Raw genomic sequence first — 21780 nt, 5'->3', positions numbered from 1 at the left:
AGCATTGTGTTAGCTACTGATTCTAGGCTGCTTTAGTAGTTTATTGTAATTTTTTGTTACTGGGACCAGCTTAGATTTGGTTGCTGATTCCTGCTCACACGAGCATTTTGAAAAAGAGACATCACCGGTAGAAAGTGGTGACAGTTTTTCACTGATTTTAAAAAAACACATTAAGAAACAAAAAGTTAAAAAGATGAAGTTTTGATATTTTCAATTCCTTCTCTGTATAGTCATAGGTCACTAAACTACTCTGAGCAAGGCAAAGTTTAAGTAGTTTGCTTGCTGTGAGCTCTGTGTGGTACAGATTTTTGGACTGGAGAGAGTAGCTGGAGACCCTGTGTTGTTTTTCTTGACTGTCTGATACTTTTTTATTCCACTTTGGTTTAGTGAAAAAGTAGAAACTCAAGGGAATCCCTTTAAAATACATGTTTTCATCTTTTAGAAGCAGAATTGATACTGCTAGTTTTGTTTTTAAAATTGGAAGCTAAGTCTTTTCTGTCTTGTTTCAGCTCTGGATGAAGGAGATATTGCGTTGTTGAAAACATACGTAAGTAACATACATAGATATATACAAGAGTGTTAAATTAAAAAAAAAAGCAAGTCCTGTTAGGAATTGAATGGAAGAGTGGAGGGATGTGTACTTAGTGAGTAAATCTGCTTCTCCTAATGTTTTTCTCTCCTACCAAAATCTTTTCTCCCTTTCTGTCTTCCAATGAGAAAGCCTCAAACCAAACCATAAACAAAATCCAGTGGATTTGTAATCTTGAAAGTAATGATTGTTTTTTTCTTCTGTTTTTGTTTTGTATCTCGTAGCTGGTTGTCATAGGAGTCGAACAGCCAGGGCTTTTCTAGGGCTTTTTCACTAACCAATTTTCTTGCTTCATAAAGAACAATAACTGTCCTTCTTCCATCAAATTTACTTGCTTTTAGCCATCATGTTAAAAAACTGTTAGTAAGCAATCCATGGATCTTTAAAAAAAAAAAAGTAATCTTGGGAGGTGTTTTCCACTGACAATAAGGCTTGAAATGCAAATCTCCACTCCACCAGACCGTACGGTGGGTCTGTATGTCTGGATTTGGGTATGTTTGCTACGTTTGCCAGAAGTCTGAATTTTGTTGACACTGAGACTCCTTTACAAACCTCTGAAATACGGTTTGTGCCCACTGTGGTGGCTTATGTGTTGCCAAGTTGATGCAAAGGAGATCTTACAGAGGAAATTCAGACTCAGATCTGCCTGCTTTAGGCAGAGCAAGATAGTAAAGCATTTTATCACAGGCAAGAATCTAGCTTCTGATTTGCCCCATGATCTGTCTGCTATCTTCTGTGGCTGATGGAAGGGTTGGGTAAAGTAGTTAAAGCACTTGTGCTTCAACATCACTAAAAAGATGATTTTCAGGTAATGTATACAGAATTCTATTGAGATGTAATTTTTACTAAGTATTTTTTAAATTTTAGGAAAAAAAATAGTTTAAAACATAAGGCTGAAGAGGTTTAAAAGAAAAACAAGTCCTTGAAGTTTACAAATGTGGAAAATTTCCACTTGCGCAATTGGTTGATTGTGTGTAGCTGCACTCTGTTTTTGCGAACAGAAATGTTGTTACTGGAACGTAATACTGTCTTTTTTGGCTGTGATCAATAGTTGGCTGTTATACCAAGACAGTCTGCTGAACATCTTGATGCTTAGCAGCTATTGGCATTTTTTCCTAAATATAAAATAATTTGAGTTACAAAATCTACATATTTGTTTTCCAGGGCCAGAGCACATACTCAAGGCAGATCAAGCAAGTAGAAGATGATATTCAACAACTGCTTAAGAAAATCAATGAGCTCACTGGTATCTTTCTTAAGATAACTTTCAATAAAAGAGACACATATACCAAGACTAGTGTTTTAAGGAGCTGATTATAAACAACTTCTGCATTGGTTTATTATTGTTATTTTTCTCAGAAGAATACAATTCTTTATTTGGTAACCTGAGGTTTTTGCTTTGTAGATGATGGTCTTTTTGATTGGGCAAGGCTAATCTGTACATATGATTATGTAATTTTGTGGTCTAACACATTTTTATTCAAAAATGTAGTCTTTAGGTATATGGTGGCATGAAAACATGCCCCTTTCTGCCACTAGATAACTTTTTGTGATTTGTGTCAAGTTGCGTTTGAATAGTGAGTGAACTTTCATAGACTGCAAAACCCCAATGTATTAGGTAATGGTACCAGTCCTTGTATAATGAAAAAATGTGTATCAGAGCAGTGAGCATTTAAAATCAGCTCTTTTAAAATCAGCTGATCAGTTATGACAGTTACAATAAAAATTAATTTGTTTTCTAATTTTTCTTTGTTTTGCTGATGTATGTTTGTTGCCCTGTTACCAATCCTCTAGTGGCCCTCAGTTCTGCCAGGAAGATTGCAATTTCTCTTTTCCAGTAAAATCCTTGATTCTTTCAAATACATCATGGAGATGGTACTTTTTATATCATGGTTTGGAAGACTCAGAGTTTCTCATCTGTATGAATCCTTTAGCTTCTGGTATCTTGCACTAAAGCTTTCCCTGAGTGAAACCACTTGCAGAGTTCTGCTCCTTTCCCGAAACTTTGAGAAGCATGTTTCTCTATATCTCTGTCAAGCTTGGTTGTAATTGTCCCCACACTGCAAAATTGTATTAGAGGGTGGCTAGACTGGTATTTGCCTGTTCAGCTGGCACAGTCACGTAGGCCTCATTTCTTTAGGAAACTCGTTTTTTAGGAAGTCTATCAAAGATGTGTGTGCATGTGTTTTGGAGATCTCTCAGAAAGCTTCCTGCAGGCTTACGTGTAAGGCTCTTGGTGTGGGAAGGATCGCTGAGGTACAGGTTAGCTGCTTCCTCCTCAGCTGTCTGTGTTCTACATAGGAATCAAGGAATCCGACACTGGCCTGGCTCCTCCTGCCCTGTGGGATCTGGCTGCGGATAAGCAAACTCTCCAAAGTGAGCAACCATTGCAGGTTGCAAGGTGGGTGCACTCTTCCTCTTTGCAGTGGAGCTGCATAGTGTTAAAAAAGTGATTTATAGCTTATGTGTAGACTTTTTTTTTTAAAAAAGGTTCATGCATTGTGCATACTGATAGTGCTTTTTACCATCGTATCAAAAAGGAACCATGTTATGTTTGTTGATGTGTTACGTACTTCATATTTATTCCTATAATTACTGTATGATGCTATAATAATAGAATCACAGTACAACAGGTATTTCAATGTATATGGAAAATATGACTCTCTCATCTTGGTGGTTATACAAATAGCAAGCCAGTTAGTCTGCCTGGTGGTGTTAATTGTATGTACTGTATTAGGTGTACAAAGATAATCAATGCAGACTCCGAGGATCCCAAGTACATTATCAATGTCAAGCAGTTTGCCAAATTCGTGGTGGATCTCAGTGACCAGGTGGCACCTACTGACATAGAAGAAGGCATGCGAGTTGGGTAAGCAAAATCTTTGTGTTCTTAAGATTTTTGCTGGAGACAAAGCTTTCTCATCTGATCCATTAGTTTGGCATATCAACAACTGTAATTTCATATTTTTGCAGTGGTTCAAATTATAGCACTAATGTCTTTCTGTTGGAAGACAGTGATTTACCTGCATGCTATGCTGCAGTCTGTTGAATTTGATGTCATTCTGACAAAAAGTGTGCATCATGAACTGAAACCTTTCAGTTTGGTCCCCAATAATCCCAGGTTTCTGGGAGCCTGCATAGCCTGCTTCCTCTGGCTGTCTGCACAGTTACACACAGGGTGGCTACAGGAAATGTTCACTGAGGAGGTGAAGCTTGTCACTTTTTAGAATCAATATTTTGCTACTTTGCTCTGTGGGATATTTCAAAGTGTAGTTTTCAAAATACTTCAGAATTAATATTTTTGGAAACCTTAAACTTCTCTGCAGAAGGAATTCCAGTTTCTAGCCCATCTGACTGTTAGCTTTCAGGGCTGGGCTGTCTTGATGCCAGAGAAAAGAACAGTTTAAGAATTCAGCTTCTAATTTACAGAGCTGTTTATACATGACAGTTTAATTAACCGGTGTTAAAATAATGGTCTTTGTGTTTTCTCACCAGGGTGGACAGGAACAAGTACCAAATCCATATCCCCTTGCCTCCAAAGATTGATCCCACAGTCACCATGATGCAAGTGAGAACTGCCTTTACTTACGAAGACATTACTTTGTCTTGTAATTTTGAATACTTTGTCTGGATCTTGTTCTGGGCTGTTGAAAGCCCAGAGAGATGCACAGCATCAGGCTGTTAACTGCTTGCTCATCTTTTTGTTGTGCAGGTAGAAGAAAAACCAGATGTCACTTACAGTGATGTTGGTGGCTGTAAAGAGCAGATTGAAAAGCTGAGAGAGGTGGTTGAAACCCCTCTGCTTCATGTAAGTAAGCTCCAGATTGCAACTTTTATTATTTTGAAAGTATTCTGGTCATCAACTAGCATTTGAAAAAAACAAGAAAAGGTAATGTAGCTGAATGTAAACACCTAAGTAAAAGGGAGTCTATTTTTAACAAGTGAAATCCAGCCAAGCCTGTTTTATATTGCTCTTCATTGATGATTTTCTTTATGTGCATCAAAGAGTATATGCAAATTATCTTTAATTCACACATAGCCTTGCTTTCTGTTTCCCACCATTACAGCCTGAAAGATTTGTTAACCTTGGAATTGAGCCTCCCAAAGGAGTACTTTTGTTTGGACCACCTGGTACAGGCAAAACACTTTGTGCCCGTGCTGTTGCTAACAGGACTGATGCCTGCTTCATCAGGGTAATTGGATCTGAATTGGTGCAGAAGTATGTGGGAGAGGTAAGAGGAAATGGAGTGTGGAGTGATTTGCAGATTTCCAGTCATAGGGACCAGAGGCCATAGTGGGAACAGTGGATGAATGTACACGAGGTGGGGGGCAGGAACTGTCAAGCAAATGGCTGCAGATCAGGCAGTCAGTTATGAGACCTGAAGTATGTTGTTATCGATGAAACAGATTTTGCAGCACAGAGTTTAATCTACGGTTCAGGAAGACTCCAGTATTAGAATTCTGTTCCCAACTCTGCCACTTAATTTTCACTTGGCCCTGAGGCAAGTGACTTCATCTGAACTTCTGAATTTAAGAGTAGCAATTTGTTCTGCTTTATAAATTGCTTTAAGATCTGTGAATGTTCCGTTATGTATATGTGTACAAATGAAAGAGTTTTATCATTGGAAACTTAGACATGTTTGGAAGCATGAAAAGTTTAATTTTTATGGTTTTCCTTTAAAGTGCCTTGAATCTTTAACAAAATCTTGATTTTTTGCTTTCAGGGAGCTCGAATGGTTCGTGAACTCTTTGAAATGGCCAGAACTAAGAAAGCTTGTCTCATATTCTTTGATGAAATTGATGCCATTGGAGGTATGTTTGTAGTATCTATAGCTCTAATCTTATATGAGAACTTTAAGGTTTTCTTTTTGTGTTGTAATTCTTTATCTGCATTGCTGCATTTCAAGAAATGTGCATGTAAATGTCTATTTATCAAAACTACTACCAGCATGTTCTCTGTCCAGGCAGCTATCAGGAAGTGATTTATATAAGTCATAAGATAAGTCATTTTTGCATATTTGGAACACCCAGATTATTGGAGCTTTAGTGAAAAATCTCTGTACTGTATTGCAAAAAGTACTGTTAACTTAAAGCCCCTTCAGCATCTGGACTATATACTAAATCTTTATTACTGCCTGAAAATTAATCTCAAAAAAAAAAGGTCCTTTGAAAACAGAACAATTTTTACACAGACAAGGTGGGGAGGATTTTGGTTGAGGGGGAGGCAAAACAGACAAGCTACATTTATAAACATCAGCAGTTTTGCCAGTTATTAGGCAGGGAGATAGGCCCTTTCGTACTAAGGATGAAGATATGGCGCCTGTTGTAATGGACAAGTAACACGCTCACTCTTTGTTTGAAATGTGTAATTTTCAAATAACGCCTCACACCTTTTTTTTTAAAGTCATCACAAATATTTGTATGTAACTTCCTGGTGTCTTCTGTGTAGCAGCTGCGACACCTCCTCCAGGCTCTGAAGCTCCCTCTTTTATTTTTGTAAAACTCTTTGTGTCTTCTCTCTCCAGGGGCTCGTTTTGATGATGGGGCTGGGGGTGACAATGAAGTGCAACGTACTATGCTGGAGCTGATCAACCAGTTGGATGGTTTTGACCCACGAGGCAACATCAAAGTGCTGATGGCTACAAACAGACCTGATACTCTGGATCCAGCACTGATGAGGCCCGGCAGGTTGGATAGGAAGATAGAGTTCAGCTTGCCTGATCTTGAGGTGAGAATGCTTTCTTTCACAGATAAGTATATTCTGATATCAAACTGTTTATTCAGTTGGGGCATTATTGTCTGGATGCAGTTTATGAGAATTAACAAAAGCAGCACTCTTTAACTTCTGTGAAACTACATGGAAAACTGGGGGTTTAAAGATGTGCCAGAAAAGTTTTCCCACACTGCACAGAGTCCATGCCTGGCCAGGAAGCCATGGTAAACAGCTGTATTCACTGTGTATTCCTGACTCAACAGATAAAGATTCATTTAACCAGATCCATGGTTTAGTTCTTAAGTTAGAATGTGTTTTGTTTGGCTCTTTTGAGAGAGATTTCTTGAGGTACTTCTACCATTAAAGCTATTTAAAAAGTTATTTTCTTAATTTAGTAACGGACACATTAATATGCTAGTTCAGAGATGGGAAGCTGTAGTTGGGCAGCAAATAAGTTTTATTTTCCATCTGCCCTTGCTCTGGATGTGGACAGCTGCACAGTAGAGTCACTGTGAACAATTCTGTCCTTCATCCTTTTTTCAGGGGCGAACTCACATATTCAAAATACATGCTCGTTCCATGAGTGTTGAAAGAGACATCAGATTTGAGCTTTTGGCTCGGCTGTGCCCTAATAGCACAGGTAAGCTGAATTTATTTTTCTTAAACAATTTTCTGTAGGCTTCATCTCCACTGGGTGGTCAGTGTTGAATTTGTTTGTCCCTTTCTTTCAAAGGCGCCGAGATCCGCAGTGTCTGCACGGAGGCAGGCATGTTTGCTATCCGAGCACGTCGGAAAATCGCAACAGAGAAAGACTTCTTAGAAGCAGTGAACAAAGTCATTAAATCATATGCAAAGTTCAGTGCTACCCCCCGCTACATGACCTACAACTAATATCTTGGGATCTTTTTCCCGTTCCTGTTGTTAAACTTGCGGTGAAGCAAAAATCCAAGTGCAGTAATTCATGTTTTGTTCTTGGAAGCTAAAAATAAATGGAGTATTTCAAACAGGAGCTGTGAGTTCATTATGATGTGTTCTACATCAGCAGAGTATTGCTGCTGTAGGAAACAAATCTCAGTGAGATTCTAACAATACAGTCTAAACCAGTGCGTATTTTAAAAGCAGATACCTGGGCAATGTTAGAAATCCAAAGTTTAGATCCCTAGTGACCCTTTACACCCCAAAACTTACCATCTAAGCTGTAGATGTGCTGAAAGATCCCTAAGTGACTGCAGTGTTTGGGGGTGACCCAGAAATGCTTGTGTGATGCTCAGCACCAAGGTGTAAGTGTGTCCCAAGAAAACTTGCAGAAACTGAGCTGAGGAGAAGGCAGATGTAGCTCAGCTCAGCTCCAGTGCTTGCTTGGTGGTCGGAGTCACTGCCCAGCTTAGGGAAGACACGAAGGAATGTTGTTTTTTTTTCTCCCTAGGGGAACTCTGGTACTATCATAATTGTTTTATTTTTCTTCAGTGGTTTTCTTCATCTCTTGCTGAGATAGTAAGTGGGTCAAAAAGGATGAAGAAATAAGCGTAATTTCTTAGTTCTAAGGGAAGGAAGATTCCTTTTTCCTGTTCCTGCTCTAAAAATACATTATTAATAGACATCAGTCTACTAGGGAGCACTTTGATACATCACATTACTTGTCTAAGATGCTGCTGTGCACAGAGGAGGACCCTGATTGCATCCTGATGCTCTGGTAGCTGATGCTCTGGTAGCTGATGGTTGTTAGCGGCAGGCTACGCTGCAAGGTGGATCTTCACTCATCTAACATGTTCCTACAGAGCTGGATGGTTTGGACAATGAAAAGCAACAGCCTTTTGTTGTCTTTTTTTTCAAGTGTTGCATTAAAGTTTTTATTTTTGAGGGCGGTGTGTGGGAAGAGGTCAAAGAAATTAACTGGGAGAAAAATGCTTTTGGGAACTGCTTTGTCTTGGTCTTTATCAGGTCTCACTGTGATATAACACATCAATTTACCAAGCTTAGATTGTGAAGCCACTATTTTTTTTGAAAGAGGAAACGTGCAGTAGAGAAAGAGCAAGTGTGTGCAGTAGGGAAAGAGGGTGGGTGGTGTGTGGACTTTGTTAGGAATTTGGCCAGTGTTGGTAACTTGATATGCGAACTTAAGCAGTCCTGTGGTTTTGCCCATACCTCCTTGAAAAACTGCTCTCAACTGTTATGTGTTATTTTGGTAAGAACATTTTGTGGAGGGATAAAAGTTTATTGGTGGGACAATTTTTTTCATTCTGAGCCTGAGAGGAAAGTGAGCAGCACTGAAAGTTATCTATTTACCAAGAGCAGCACTGGAAATTAAGTGTACCTGTTAGTGAGGAAGGATAAGTGAAGTACATAAGAAGAGTCTGGATCTTACTGGGTATCTTGAATTATCATCAGTACTCTTGCAAAAAAAGGAGGGGGAGAGGAATATTCTTCCGATCATAAAGAGATGTCAAACCAGACTTGGGCAAGCCAGTGACCTTTGCTGTGGTGGGGCAGCAGCAGTGATTGGGTAGAGGCGCACTAACTACCCTGTCACTGTCGACATACTGGAGAGGGGAAAGATGAGCCCAGTATGAGTTTAAAGGATGGGGGTTTGTTTAATCTAGCACTGACAAGCCTAAAGTAGGATATACATATTTAGAGAGCAATCTGTTAATCAGTCTGGGAAAGAGGAAGTCAGTTTACCTTTCAGTAGCTAAGTGAGGCTAGTGAGTAGGGAGCTGTGCTTCTGCTGGTGGCAGCAAAGCACAGGAGAGACTGGTCAAAAGCTGCCAGATTTCATTTTGCTGGATAGTTACCAGCAACACTGGTAGCACGCAGGCGTGGGTGGCAGAGTACTAGTGCTGCAGAGCCTGGGATCTAGGACCTTCCTGGGCAAAGGTCTGTCAGTCCCACGTCTCCACAGCTCCCCAGAAGTGCAGCTGTTGCTGCCAGGATGGGAAACGGAGCATTAATGGTATCATTAATGTGGAATGGAGCCGAGGGGTGAGGAACAGGAACCTGAGTGGTGGGGAGGACCTGGAGGTGGTGACCCTTCCACCCCCTTGGCAACAGACACTTGCCTCCAGGCACCTTGGCATGTCCCACATAGAAGGTGTCATCAAGACAAAGTGGAAAATTTTGACAAGTCAGGATCATCACTTTATTCTGGGAGTTGACAGGATTTTGACATGAACTGAAGAGACTACATAGTTAAAAACTGAAGCTGCAACAAGCTGAAAGTAGAAAAATATACTGTATGTAGATACAAAGGCTTGTTAAACTAGTTATAAAATGTACCACAAGTTGTTTAAATAAACACACACAATGTGTTAACATGCATTCAATTAATCCTTTGAACTCCAGCTAAGCAGTAATTTCTGATGCAGAAAGCTTCCTATCCCTATTGGCAGGGGAGTCTGAGGAAGTCAAACATCTTCCCAACTGCCCCCGGTTCTTGGGAAATTTGGTTTACCTGAAGCAAGCCCTAATCGCAACAGATCTTGAAGCAAAAGGAAAGTATTAAGTTCTGCATTCAGAAGAAAGGAAGTTGTTTGAATGCCCTTATGCACAGGACCTTTGATTGAGGGTGCTAAATGAAATGTCACTGATGCTCCACTTCCCCTGTGCTGTTGAAATAACCCACAGAGAAACACTTTTAGGTTCCCACCTCTGCTCAGATTCGTAGTGATTGTTGTTAGGGAAACACAGGTGTTGGAAGATTGCCCTCTTTTTCTTAAATTACATTTCCATGTTTTTCATCTCACATCTGAAATTAAGCAGTACCACAGCAGCCAGATTGTGAAGACAATCAAAAAAACACCCACACTACTCCTTTTAAAAAAACCTAAACCTAATATTTTTGAGTTCTATTGAAATCTATTTTGTCCTGGTTTCAGCTGGGATAGAGTTAATTTTTTTTTTTTCTGGTAGCTGGTATAGTGCTGTGTTTTGGATTTAATGTGGGAATAATGCTGATAACACACGGATGTTTTAGTTGTTGCTAAGTAGCACTTACCCTAAGTTAAGGATTTTGTAGTTTCCTATGCCAGTGAGCAGGTGCACAAGGAGCTGGGAGGAGCATGGCCAGGACAGCTGACCAAACTAGCCAAAGGGCTATTCCATACCACAGGATGTCATGCTCGGTGTATAAACTGGGGGGAGATGGCCACGGGGCTGGTTGATGCTCAGGCATCAGTCAGCAACTGCACTGTGCATCACTTCTCTGGGTCTGGGGTTTTATTTCTTTTTTTTTTAATCTTCATTTTCATTACTACTATTATTAATATATCTTAATTATTGTATTTTATTATAAAACTGTTCTTAACCCACAATTTAAACTTTTTTTTTCAATTCCATTCACCTCCCCATGCCACTAGGAGGGGGAGGAGTGAGCAAGCAGCTGCATGGGGCTTAGTTGCTGGCTGAGGCTAAACCACAACAATTACTCAACGCTGAGGCAGAAGCAGCACTGCTGGTAGGAAGGTCTCAGGCAACAGGAAAGTATTTCTCTCTTCATAGACCACTGAGACTTTAGACCCTGTCTACATTTTTATTCCATCTGACAAGATTGCATATAGGGCATCAGTTCATAATTTACTTTTAAAAGGCTTCACTCCTGCCTTAAACCAGTTTTGTCTTCACACTTTGAAGCTAAACTAATTTTAGCTTAAAATCAACTATTCTTTTGTAGAAAGTATAATTTTGTTTTGGCAGTGAATGTACCATTATTGATAATGTAATAACTAAACAATGGGTTTCTAATCTGAAGTTCACTTAGAGTGAAATCGTTAAGGCAACAAAGAGCTGAGTATAGTTGAGACAGGTTAGATATTTAAAAAATTAACTGTACCATCCAGGTTTAAAAAGTGCAGCAGCTAAACACCACCAGTGTGAATTCATTAATCCAGCTGGCAGATTAATTTAATTTATATAAATCTGTTGTGTGTAGATGTTGACATCAGGCTTTAAAAGTAATCCAGAAGTTCTTTAAAGACACTGGTACAGTGCATTGCAATTGCAGAACAGTTATTTCCTGCAAGATCCCACCTCGTAGTGAGTTAAAGTGCCCATTTTCTCAACAGGAGTAGGAATGTCACCCTGTCTATTGGATTCTGATTGTAGCAGAATACACTCAATTTTTTTGTCTTGCATAATTTTGTGCTCATATGTTTTGGAAGGATATACCCTGATTGAAGGAAAAAATTCAAGAGCATGAAGGCTTCCAATTCCTTATTCACTCTTCCTACAGAAAATAAGCACCATCCTATACCCGTAGATACAAATAGCCTTAGGCTCTCTTTAAACTGTGCAAATTAAATATTCAGAAAGAGTCTCCATCAGCATAAATCTGGCTTCCATTCTGCTTGATGCCACTCTTCAGAGGTCAAAGTTAGTCTGTGAAGCAGACCTGTCTTTCACTTGGCAAGCAAGTACAGCATCATGAATACTGTGAAACAGCAGCTCTCTTGTTACAGTGTTATCAAAAAATTTCAGTCTTGTCAGTTCATTCATAACAGGGCCTAAAAAATAAAAGCCAAACATGCCATCAGTGCATAAATTAAAGTACAAAAATGGAAGACAATGCTATCTCAGGAAGAAGATGCCAACTTGATCACGTACTTATTTAAATTTAAAATAGCCAGGTGGATCACATACTACTTCTACTCCAAATGGGTAATTCTCTTATCCAGACATAGACAAGAGGCCTATTCTTGGCAGAAGATGTTACAATTACAACTATCAGATACTTGGAACATTGCAGGCTTTTCTTCTTATTACATTATTACAACAATTTCAAGATAAGAAGTTCCATGTGGCATTTACAATTTGCCAGCTGGAATAAACGGGAGGGGGATGCTGTCCTCACAGAACTCATTACATCAGTGCTCTACTTTCACAAAAAGTGAAGGGTCTAATGCATATGGACTTGCTTTTTCTCAAATGCAATTCTAATCCAATTTTACGTGAAGTAAGTGCTGATACTACTGAGGTGCCTGGCAGCAAGAAAGTTTGGGGCCAGAGGGAAAGAGATAAAACACAGTCTCTCCCATAAAGCACACTGAACAAATTAAAATCTCAACTCACCACTACAGCTGGCAATACAGACACAGACACCAACTTCCTTGTATTCTTTTATAATCTGCAACAGAGTTAAACCGAAGTTAAACACAGGTATACCAGTGTACACATTGCAGCTCTGGAAGATGTAAGCCAATTACTGTGAAATTGTCCACAGTCCACATTCCCCAGTATTCAGCTAAAACTTGCAGGGCTACAGAATTAAAACCGTGATTAGGTGAAATACTGGATTGCATTTGAGCTGGCATTTATGTCTCATGCTGACGGGTTCCCTATTAGGTTATCTCAGAAATTTTCTATTGTTTTTGCTGGGGAAAAAAACCCTACTTACTGATTTTAATGTTTTTGCTCCAACTGAATCCACAAAGTTCACTGGTGTAAAATCCAGAATTAAAGAGTGGATGTTTGGTTTGGGCTCCACAAAATGTTCGTGCTCATCAGGAGACTTGTCTTGTACACTAGCATCTGCAGATGCAAATTTTCCATTTACAGGTAACTCATCATTTGCTATCTCATGTTTTACGCTTGCTTCCACGTCATTAGTCTGGGACAGAAGATAAATAAAGCTTAATAACAGCCAGTACTTTTTCAGCATAGATCCCCTTCCTCCCCATACTCACCTATTTTTTCAGCCTTTAAAAGATGTACAGCTCCTAACCCTTAGAGAAACTGGCTTTACACACACACACACACACACACACACACACACACACACTTCCATATCATGTATATCAAGGTTTATTCTCTTAGACCCAGCCTTTCTGCAGTCACATGCAAGCACCTTAAAGCTGTTATCTCAGGAACAAGTTACCCATTTCCTTCAAACACTGACACCTGTTCATATGTTTTTAACTCCATTTCCTTGCCTTAACCCTGCTGATTCTGACAAGGCCTATCTATTCAAAAGAAGCAACAGCAATTGGGCTCTTAAGTTAGGCATTTGGTTGGTAAAAAGCACACACCAGCTCCCACCATGAGGGTAAATTTAAACATGCACAAAAGCACAAGTATGTTTCAAACAACCCTTTTTAATGTACCTGCCCACACCAAGATCAGCAGTGTGGATGACACCTTTTTATTACAGGCGATGCTAATTTGAATTAATTTTATTTATATAAATTTATATAATATTATTTGTCTGGAGTACTGTGTTCAGCTCTGGGGCCCCCAGTGTAAGAAAGACATGGACCTGCTCAAGTGGGTCCAGAGGAGGGACACGAAGAAAATCGGGGGGCTGAAGCACCTCTCCTATGAAGACAGGCTGAGAGAGTTGGAGTTGTTCAGCCTGGAGAAGAGAAGGCTTTGATGACACCTTAGAGCGGCCTTCCAGTACTTAAAGGGGGCTACAGGAAAGATGGGGAGGGACACTCTATCAGGGAGTATAATGATAGGACAAGGGGGGACTGTTTTAAACTGAAAGAGGACGAATTTAGATTAGATATGAGGAAGAAATTGTTTCCTGTGAGGGTGGTGAGACACTGGAACAGGTTGCCCAGAGAAGTTGTGGCTGCCCCCTCCCTGGAAATCTTTAAGATCTCCTCCAACCCAAACCATTCTATGAGTCTGATTCTATGATATCCTATTTCTGTATGATTATTACAACTTTGTGGGGAAGGGCAGAGGTAAGGTCTCTGCAATTTCGACTGACATCTCTGCTAAGACAGTATGACAGCATGGAAGGGCTCTACTCTGCTATGTGCTACCAGAATGTAATGAAGGTTCAACACAGTTATCCAATCCAGCCGTGAGCCTCTGATCCTTATGCTGTCCCCTCAGCAGCCTGTCCACATTGCACAGTGCTTGCTCCTAAGCCTTCCTACCTGAGTAGCACTCTGCACTTTGTATAAACAAAATTGATAACTTAAGAAAGCAGCATGTTAGCTGATAAAGTAGAGGTAAATATTTACCGAAGAATTCACTAGTTTCAGTACAGCTTTCTTTCTAAGTTCATTTGCTGCCTTTATTTCCCGGGTGTGCCTCTTCTGGGCTTTTCTCCTTGCTGCCAATACGGCACAAGGGTCCACTCCAGTCTGTCATAAAAAGAAAGCATGATCAGAGGAGATTCAGCTTGTTAGGATGACATTGCAGTATCAATTAGCATTGAAATTCATCACTGTCAAATTTTAAACACAAGTCTGCATTGTTCAGCTTTCCTTGGTGGGTGTGAAAATAGTATAAAGTAAGAAAGAATAATCTTGGCAAGCACTGTGTTAAAAAGATGAGGAATAGATACATCACATTCTTTTCTTGAAATCAGAATGCCATGTTTCAACCAAATGCTGATTTGGGTGCACAGAGCAAAGGGGAGAGAAGTGGATTTGGACATAAATCACTAATACCTCTTGCTTTGTGAAGGTAAGTACCACCCACCTGTTTTGCATAAGACTCATCGTGGGAGCTACAGAAAAATGTTTCAGAAGTTAGTAAGGGTGCAATTGCTACTGGGTCAGGCAGTTCTGCCCTTAGCTAGTTCTGTTATTGCTGTTCCCACCCAGTCAAACACCGGTTACACAAGAGGTGAGGCATACTCTATGCAGGTAACTTGTTGCTCACGAGAACCATTAAATGCCCACAGTATTCCACAGTCCTACATTCCAGTAAAGTTTGTCACCCAAGAAGGAAGCTTTTACTCCCAGAAATTTTGTTTTCAGTTCAACATCTACTTATTTTCTTCTGAAAAAAAAAAGTGTTTGACCAGTTTGTGCTATGCAACCACCAGACTTTCCATTCACAAGCAGTTAGTATTAAGCTACACTTTGTCCATTTATTCCCTCCCACCATGTTGTTGCTTCCTAAGGTGATTTGCAGTTGGCTAGAGGGTCCCCTTCTCCTATTTTACTGGTCACCAGGGGCCGCAGGCTGAGAAACACTGTGCTAGAGGCTACACTAAAGGAGCTGAAAGATGAGCATGTTTCAGAAGCCAGTCTGAATTTTCAAGATATAGACACTAAAGAATTTGCTTTACTCACCTTCTTCTTCAGTGCACTTGTATATGACTCACTATTGGCAAAATAAAGTGATGCATTAGCTTGAAATATTTTTATTCCAGGATATTCTTTAACCTAAGGAAAGGAATATTGAATGTTCACAGTTATGTACTGCCTGCACTAGAAGAAAAGCACCTGTGTGATCACAAAGATATATCGAGCATGCAGCAGCCCAACAGCCAACCCTCAATATAGCGCTGAGGGATATGGTGTAGTTGGGAACTGTCAGTGCTAGGTTAACAGTTGGACTAGATGATCTTCAAGGTCTTTTCCAACGTAGTTGATTTTGTCTGTGATTCTGTGTGTATGAATGGCTATCAGCACACATCAAATAAAGAAGGTTGTCATTATTGTGAGCAAAGCCAATCAGAAGATCCGAACCTCCTCCTTTCCTAGTGTGATGCTGCACACATTAATGTCACATGACATTTCTCCTTTATAACAACGAAATGTACAGCCATAAAAAGGAACTACATATTTGCAGTTCTCTGATGTTGCTATCTGAATGTGGCATTACCACGAGGAAATGATGCAGATCTAGGAATGCTTCCTCTTAGCCTCCCTTTCTACAGGCATGACGACTTAATTCTCTCTCTCTCTTTTTCTTTCTTGTCTCCTCAGGTACCAAAAAAGAGCCATCTTTCAAATCTTTCATTTCAAACAGGCCTTCAGATAGGTCTCAATATCACTTCTTTCCTCTACTTTAAATGAAGTCATCTCTAAACAGGCTGCACTCTGACATTTTACATGCAAATGACCCGGCCAGCAGCAGAGATGCAGCCTGACACATGCTGCCAACCCCATTTTTATACCGGAGGAGGAAATGCTAACTGCATTCAGTGTAACAAGAATGGAGTCTTCTCTTTGCACACAGCTATAAACATGCCCATATATGCTTTTGCTTTGTATCATATTCAAAGCAGAGCTGCTGGTGAGAGAATATTTTCAGATTACACCATCATCTTTTCACATAGGGTTTTACAGACTGGTTCCTCAGTAAAGGGGGATGTAGCCTTCATGGGAGTATCTCTGAGAATATGGCAGAGAGCACAGAAAATTCTAGTTGCTGTTACAGTGTGTTTATATCCATTATATTGACAAAATACACTCCTTTCACCCACTTTTGATTGAACAAAATGGCATTTATAAGCAGCTAAGGGCATGGCAAGCAACTGTGTCATTAATCATATATATTGAATGAGTAGGGGATGGGTGGAGGCAGGGAGATGCTGATTGGAACAGTTTGTGCAATTCTGAACAACATACCAGTTTGGATCCCGGTTCCATAGATTTCATGCAGTATGGCCATGAAAGTAAAGAAAGTGCCTTGTATGCACTTGTGTACACAGCAGGTTTAGCAGTTGCATTCCTATAAGCCTCACTATTTTGTACAAGCTAGCACAATTAGTTGGAACTAGTATAGAAGTTACTTTTGATCACTTCCTGGTTAAATGGACATGCAGTACAAAAGCTAGCATTTTGAACAAAATAGCCTTTACTACTAAAATCAAGTTTATTTTCTTTCCTGTCAACAGAGGTGAATGCTAGGCAGACAGCACTGTATGTGCAGTAGGGTAGGGCTAAGCAACAAATTGCCACAGTCGCCTTTGCTCCACTTTTCAATGCAGAAGAATACACTCCTACCTCTTCATATTCTTCCACATCACAGTAGATGTCAGTGTTGGGAATCTGACCAAGAATTCTGTATTGAGGGCTAGAGAGAAATGGGGAAGTGAGTTTTCAATACACATTGAAACTTATTTTAAACGGTCATTCTGCAGTGCCTGTCTGGTACAGGCTTATCTCAACATTGTCAAAAGCAGTGGGCAGTTTATGGCAGAAACACAATAAAGGGGCCATTTGGTGACTAGACAAGATAGCTTCTGTCAGTGCAAAAACAAGTTATAAACTCAGCACTGTAATGCTGTAGTTTTCTCAAAAGCATGGGCCAAAGCATGCAAAAGGTACAGGGCAAATTCTCTTTGGTATGAACTGGTGCAATTCCATTATCTTGCAAATATGGAAACTCATACCGGCAGAAAACATGCTGCACCTTCAAAGAGCCACTCTACTCCCAGGACAATGCCTGAGCAGATGAATATTTCCAACTCACAAGCAGTGTGACAGTGAAGTACATTAATGTTCTGTTTGCAAGAACAAAACCGTATAGAGATGGCAGAAAAATATTCTTATTTATGCAGAGTGGAAATCTCAGAACTTGGTTTCATTCCAATGCAGACCAAAAACAAGACATTTATACATTTTTCACCTAGATGTCCCAGACCTTGTGCCTAGAAACCTCACATGCAGTCCTGTCCACACATGTAAGAAATAATTTTCCTGTAGACCTCCAGGTCTACAAAAGCTTCACAGTAAAAACTTTATCACTTTGAATGGGGAGAGAAGTGATCTGAAAAACTAGAGGGGCTGGCACAGTTTTTTGATGAATTAGAACTTTCTTATCAAATACCTAAACATTCATCTAGTGATAACCTTACACATCTTCTGTGACAACTAGTGCAGATGAAATGTTATCATTTACTGAAACCGGCATCAAGCAGATTTGAAGTTCTAAACTTTAAGTCATTAAAAAATTAAACAAGAAGATTAACCACTATAACAAACAGAAAATCTTCTGTTTACTATTGAAATTGCAAGTTCATGCCCTCTAGAAATTTTGTTCTCAGAAAAATAAAATGAGAACCCTGGATCAGAGCCAGAGGGCATGACCTATATTATGAAGCAGATTCTATACTGATGTAGTTGAAGAGGGTGGAGTGGTCTTCTCCTTATTTGCACCCCTTAAACAAACAAAACCACACAGAAGATCAGCAAACACTAATTTTGATAAAGAAGAAATCTGACCTTTGCGTTCTGTAAATAACAGTTATCATTGCAAACGCTACTGCGGTAAGCAAACCATAGTCTAGTCCCAGGAGAAGAGAAGCCACAAAAGCTACGACCCAGATGGCCTAAAACAAAGAAAAGGTCTGAATTATTATGCATCCTTTTCTGTTAACAGCAAAAACAATAGCATAATTCAACCTCAAAACCTATGTATTAGGGCATAAAAGGTCAAGGTGCACTAACATAACATCAAACTGTCACATATTAATTAATGCCTCAAGTCCTGTTCTCCAAGGAATCCTGTGTTACCAGACTCCAAATACCTTAGGATTAAAAAAAAAAAATAAAAAAAATAAAAAAAAAAATCAAACAGCTCTCACTTACTTCCATCAGCTAGTCAATCCACCAGAAACATGCCACCAAAATGTTACCTCCAATAGACTCTTACTTCTGGCCCACTCCAGCCAGGATTTTGGTTTGTCTTAAAAGATGGTAAATACCTCAAAGTAGTTTTCTTTGCTACTCTCTTTCAAATTCTACTCAGACATTCCCACAACCTCCAGTGCAGTTCCTATAGCAACACTGCAAAAGCTTTCCTTTTACTACAACCAAACTACTTCTGACCTTAGTTAAAGGTTGTTGAACAACCACAAAAACATTTTTCTCTGCAACAGATCACTCTCCTAGGGTACTTACAGCTTCATGTCTTATGTACATCTGCAATGCAACATCAATTTGTAAACTCCTTGATAAGTTTCTACCCCATTTTGGGGGTTAGGAAGAAGAGAAGCAGCAAATCTAATATAGTAGAATATATTCACTGTGCTGTGCATTACTCACCAGCTCAATCCTACTGGTTCTCCAGAAGTGCATGACATCTCCGAACTGTTTAAACATTCCTTTCAGGTTCACCATGACAATTGCAGCTAGCACTGTCTAAGAATATTACACAAATGCAATTTTCAGAAGCAAAATAAACCAAATGCCAAATACTTCAAAGCATCACAGATAACTGTATTTCTGTCCTTTGTACAACTCATACAAGTCTACTGAACAGACATTCCATTAAAAAAACCCAACTTTTCAAGTAGTTCAGTGGAGATATGTTTTTACTACTACTGCAGAAATGGCAAGCCAGAGTCAGAACAGTTTGATATACTCTTTCCTAGCAAGACAAATCACATATTCCTGAGCTCCATGCTGCGGCGATTGTAGTGCCTTTAGTGCCTGAAGCAGCTAGACTATAATCTCAAATTCAAGTTTCTCTACAACATACTGCAACAATTCCTGCAAGTCATGTAAGTGTAACGCAAGATACTTCTCCTATAAAAAGAAGCAGGAAATGCATATCATCCTATGCATGTCACCAGAAGCAAATTTTTTTTACAGTCAGATTTATTCTTATAAATATATTTTTATACAAATAGTAAAACTGCTTAACAAAACCAACCCATTATGCTAAGCCATCACCCAGCCCCAACCCTTTCCTTGCTGAGCTCTGACTTTCTTTTAACTTTTTAACCTCTTCCCAGAATTCCTATGCTGCAATTAAATTCTCCTGTACTTAGCAGTGGTGAGGCCACACCTTCAATACTGCATTTAGTTTTGTGTCCCTCAGTGCAAGAAAGACAGTGAGGTGCTGGAGCGTGTCCAAAGAAGAGCAACGAAGCTGATGAAAAGTCTGGAGCACAAGTCTTATGAGGCACACCTGAGGGAACTGGGGTTGTTTGGATAAAAGACGACTCAGGGGAGACCTTATCACTCTCTACAACTACCTGAAAGGAGGTTGTAGCAACGTGGGTGTTGGTCACTTCTCCCAAGTAGCAAGTGATAAGACAAGTCGAAATGGCCTCAAGTTGTACCAGGGGAAGTTTAGATTGGATATTAGGAAAAATTTCTTCACTGAAAGGGTTATCAAGCATTGGAACAGGCTGCCCAGAGAAGTGGTTGAGTCACCATCCCTGGAGGTGTTTAAAAGATATGTAGATGTGGTACTTAAGGACATGGTTTAGTGGTGGACTTTCCAGTGTTAGGTTAATGGTGGGAGTTGATGATCTTACGGGTTTTTTCAATCTAAATGATTCTAAAGAGGAATTGTGTTTTTTTGAAGGTATCATTTTTACGTTCTGAAAACAGTCCAGAATGTCCAATATTAAAAACTACAACAAAAAGCATGCTGAATGCTTCAAAATATTATTAATTTCTAGCCTAACTTACAGCAAAAATGCATACAAAATTTAAAGCTTTCTGGATCAAGGCCTAACTGTGTGACTTACTAATCATCCCACAACCTCTATTTTAAGCAGTACTCACTGGCCTCAGTTCACTGACAATGCAATGCCTAACAGGCAAAACTCCCTTACCTGTGGAAGTGGTTCAAAGAGGTATCCAATAGCCACAATTACCAACAGAACCATAATTGAAGAGAGAGCACCTGCAATCTGAAAAAAAAGAAGCCATAAATAATTTATAAGGGCTCCCAAAGGCAAGTATTACTGATTAGGTAACCCCTCTTGAACAAACAGCCTTGCGGAAAGCACAAGTGACTTGTGATCCCTCCCACTCAGTTCACCCATTCTGGTTGTCATGCAGCTTTCTATCCTGGACCAATCTGAATTTGAAACATGGGAAACTTTCTGCCCCAGGCAGAGGAATTTGGCAATCTAGCAAAGCTTCAGACTTTAGTTTTGAAGCTCCAAAAAGTAAACTTTGTTTGGCTCAAAATTTGGTTTTACATACCTGAGTTTTTCCACCAGTGCTTTCCTGAACAAGACTCCGAGACATTGAACAAGTGATTGAAAAGCTTTGGAAAAATGACCCCACAGAGTTGCATATTCCCAAGGCAATAAGTTCCTGTGTTAAACAACAGAGTAAAATAAAAGGCAGTTATATCTGGCAACTGTAAAAAGCTGGAGCTATCCATACATATTAATAACCACATCTTATTTACAGTGCTTTCTAGTAATCTTATTGTAAGGAATAAGCAATCCTGTTGTAGCTTATATCTGTGGTGCTCACACATACACAAGTTGATGCATGTTAAATCAGCTGTAAAATAACGTATCTGATGAAGTGCTGGAGACATTTCCCATCCTTAAATATTACAGTATTGAGTTGGAATGAAAACTAACATGAATAACAGCATTGCTTGTTTAAGGATTTAACTTGGGGATAACTTGAATTTTTACCCAGAAAATGGTTTCTCATACACACACTGTTCTTCACTTCCCACCCTAAACTATCTGTTTAGTACTATTAGAACCAAGAGCAGCCTTGGCTGTGTTTCCATGGGTGGTAACCCATTGCTGAACATGAAAAAAACAACGTGTGTCCACTGCTTCACCAGGAAGATCCCACATGAGAACTGTTACTGTGCGTGAGATGAGAGCTCCATCTGTACTGTGTTTCTGATGCGCAAGGAAGTATTTGTTTTTCATGAGGACTTCCCAGATTACTCTGCATCCCGTTATTTGTAACTGGTGTGATTTGAGTTATACATTTTCAATAGTTCTCAGTGAGTTTTTCCTCTTTGCATTTGTACAATCCTTTTCTGATTCTTTTAAACAGCATGCACAGCATTCTGTGACAAG

At 39.6% G+C, this 21780-nt stretch overlaps 2 protein-coding genes across 4 annotated transcripts in view; one reads left to right on the top strand and one right to left on the bottom strand.

Annotated features, from left to right (window-relative positions):
- Positions 1 to 203: 203 nt before the first annotated feature.
- On the top strand, positions 204 to 7311 carry PSMC2 (proteasome 26S subunit, ATPase 2). Its single transcript, XM_026841129.1, has 11 exons — positions 204 to 547; positions 1754 to 1835; positions 2891 to 2990; positions 3327 to 3458; positions 4085 to 4157; positions 4302 to 4397; positions 4657 to 4821; positions 5314 to 5401; positions 6115 to 6317; positions 6846 to 6942; positions 7036 to 7311. The coding sequence occupies exons 4-11, from the start codon at positions 3448 to 3450 to the stop codon at positions 7191 to 7193; spliced, it is 891 nt and encodes a 296-aa protein (XP_026696930.1). The 5' UTR covers positions 204 to 547; positions 1754 to 1835; positions 2891 to 2990; positions 3327 to 3447; the 3' UTR covers positions 7194 to 7311.
- A 3482-nt stretch (positions 7312 to 10793) lies between these two features.
- The window catches only part of SLC26A5 (solute carrier family 26 member 5), a 38022-nt gene continuing 27035 nt past the window's right edge, over positions 10794 to 21780 (bottom strand). For all 3 annotated transcript variants that reach the window (XM_026841126.1, XM_026841125.1, XM_026841127.1), the window contains exons 10-19: positions 20930 to 21043; positions 20554 to 20631; positions 19031 to 19126; positions 18209 to 18315; positions 16988 to 17057; positions 15326 to 15418; positions 14264 to 14386; positions 12688 to 12900; positions 12363 to 12417; positions 10794 to 11797 (exon numbers count right to left, since the gene is read on the bottom strand). In XM_026841126.1, the coding sequence (XP_026696927.1) occupies positions 11655 to 11797; positions 12363 to 12417; positions 12688 to 12900; positions 14264 to 14386; positions 15326 to 15418; positions 16988 to 17057; positions 18209 to 18315; positions 19031 to 19126; positions 20554 to 20631; positions 20930 to 21043 (1092 nt within the window). In that variant the 3' untranslated portion in view covers positions 10794 to 11654. The remainder of the gene's footprint in view (positions 11798 to 12362; positions 12418 to 12687; positions 12901 to 14263; positions 14387 to 15325; positions 15419 to 16987; positions 17058 to 18208; positions 18316 to 19030; positions 19127 to 20553; positions 20632 to 20929; positions 21044 to 21780) is intronic.

This window comes from Athene cunicularia (genome assembly GCF_003259725.1).
Source record: "Athene cunicularia isolate RWA chromosome 1 unlocalized genomic scaffold, athCun1 chr1_part2, whole genome shotgun sequence".
In the NCBI taxonomy this organism is placed as follows: Eukaryota; Metazoa; Chordata; class Aves; order Strigiformes; family Strigidae; genus Athene; species Athene cunicularia.
This window is presented reverse-complemented; position numbering and strand designations above follow the sequence as displayed.

Excerpts from the sequence above, each read along its gene's own strand:
- PSMC2 (XM_026841129.1), top strand. Across the intron at positions 4,158-4,301 it reads CCACAGTCACCATGATGCAA|GTAGAAGAAAAACCAGATGT; the intron begins GTGAGAACTGCC and ends TTTGTTGTGCAG. Across the intron at positions 5,402-6,114 it reads TGAAATTGATGCCATTGGAG|GGGCTCGTTTTGATGATGGG; the intron begins GTATGTTTGTAG and ends TTCTCTCTCCAG.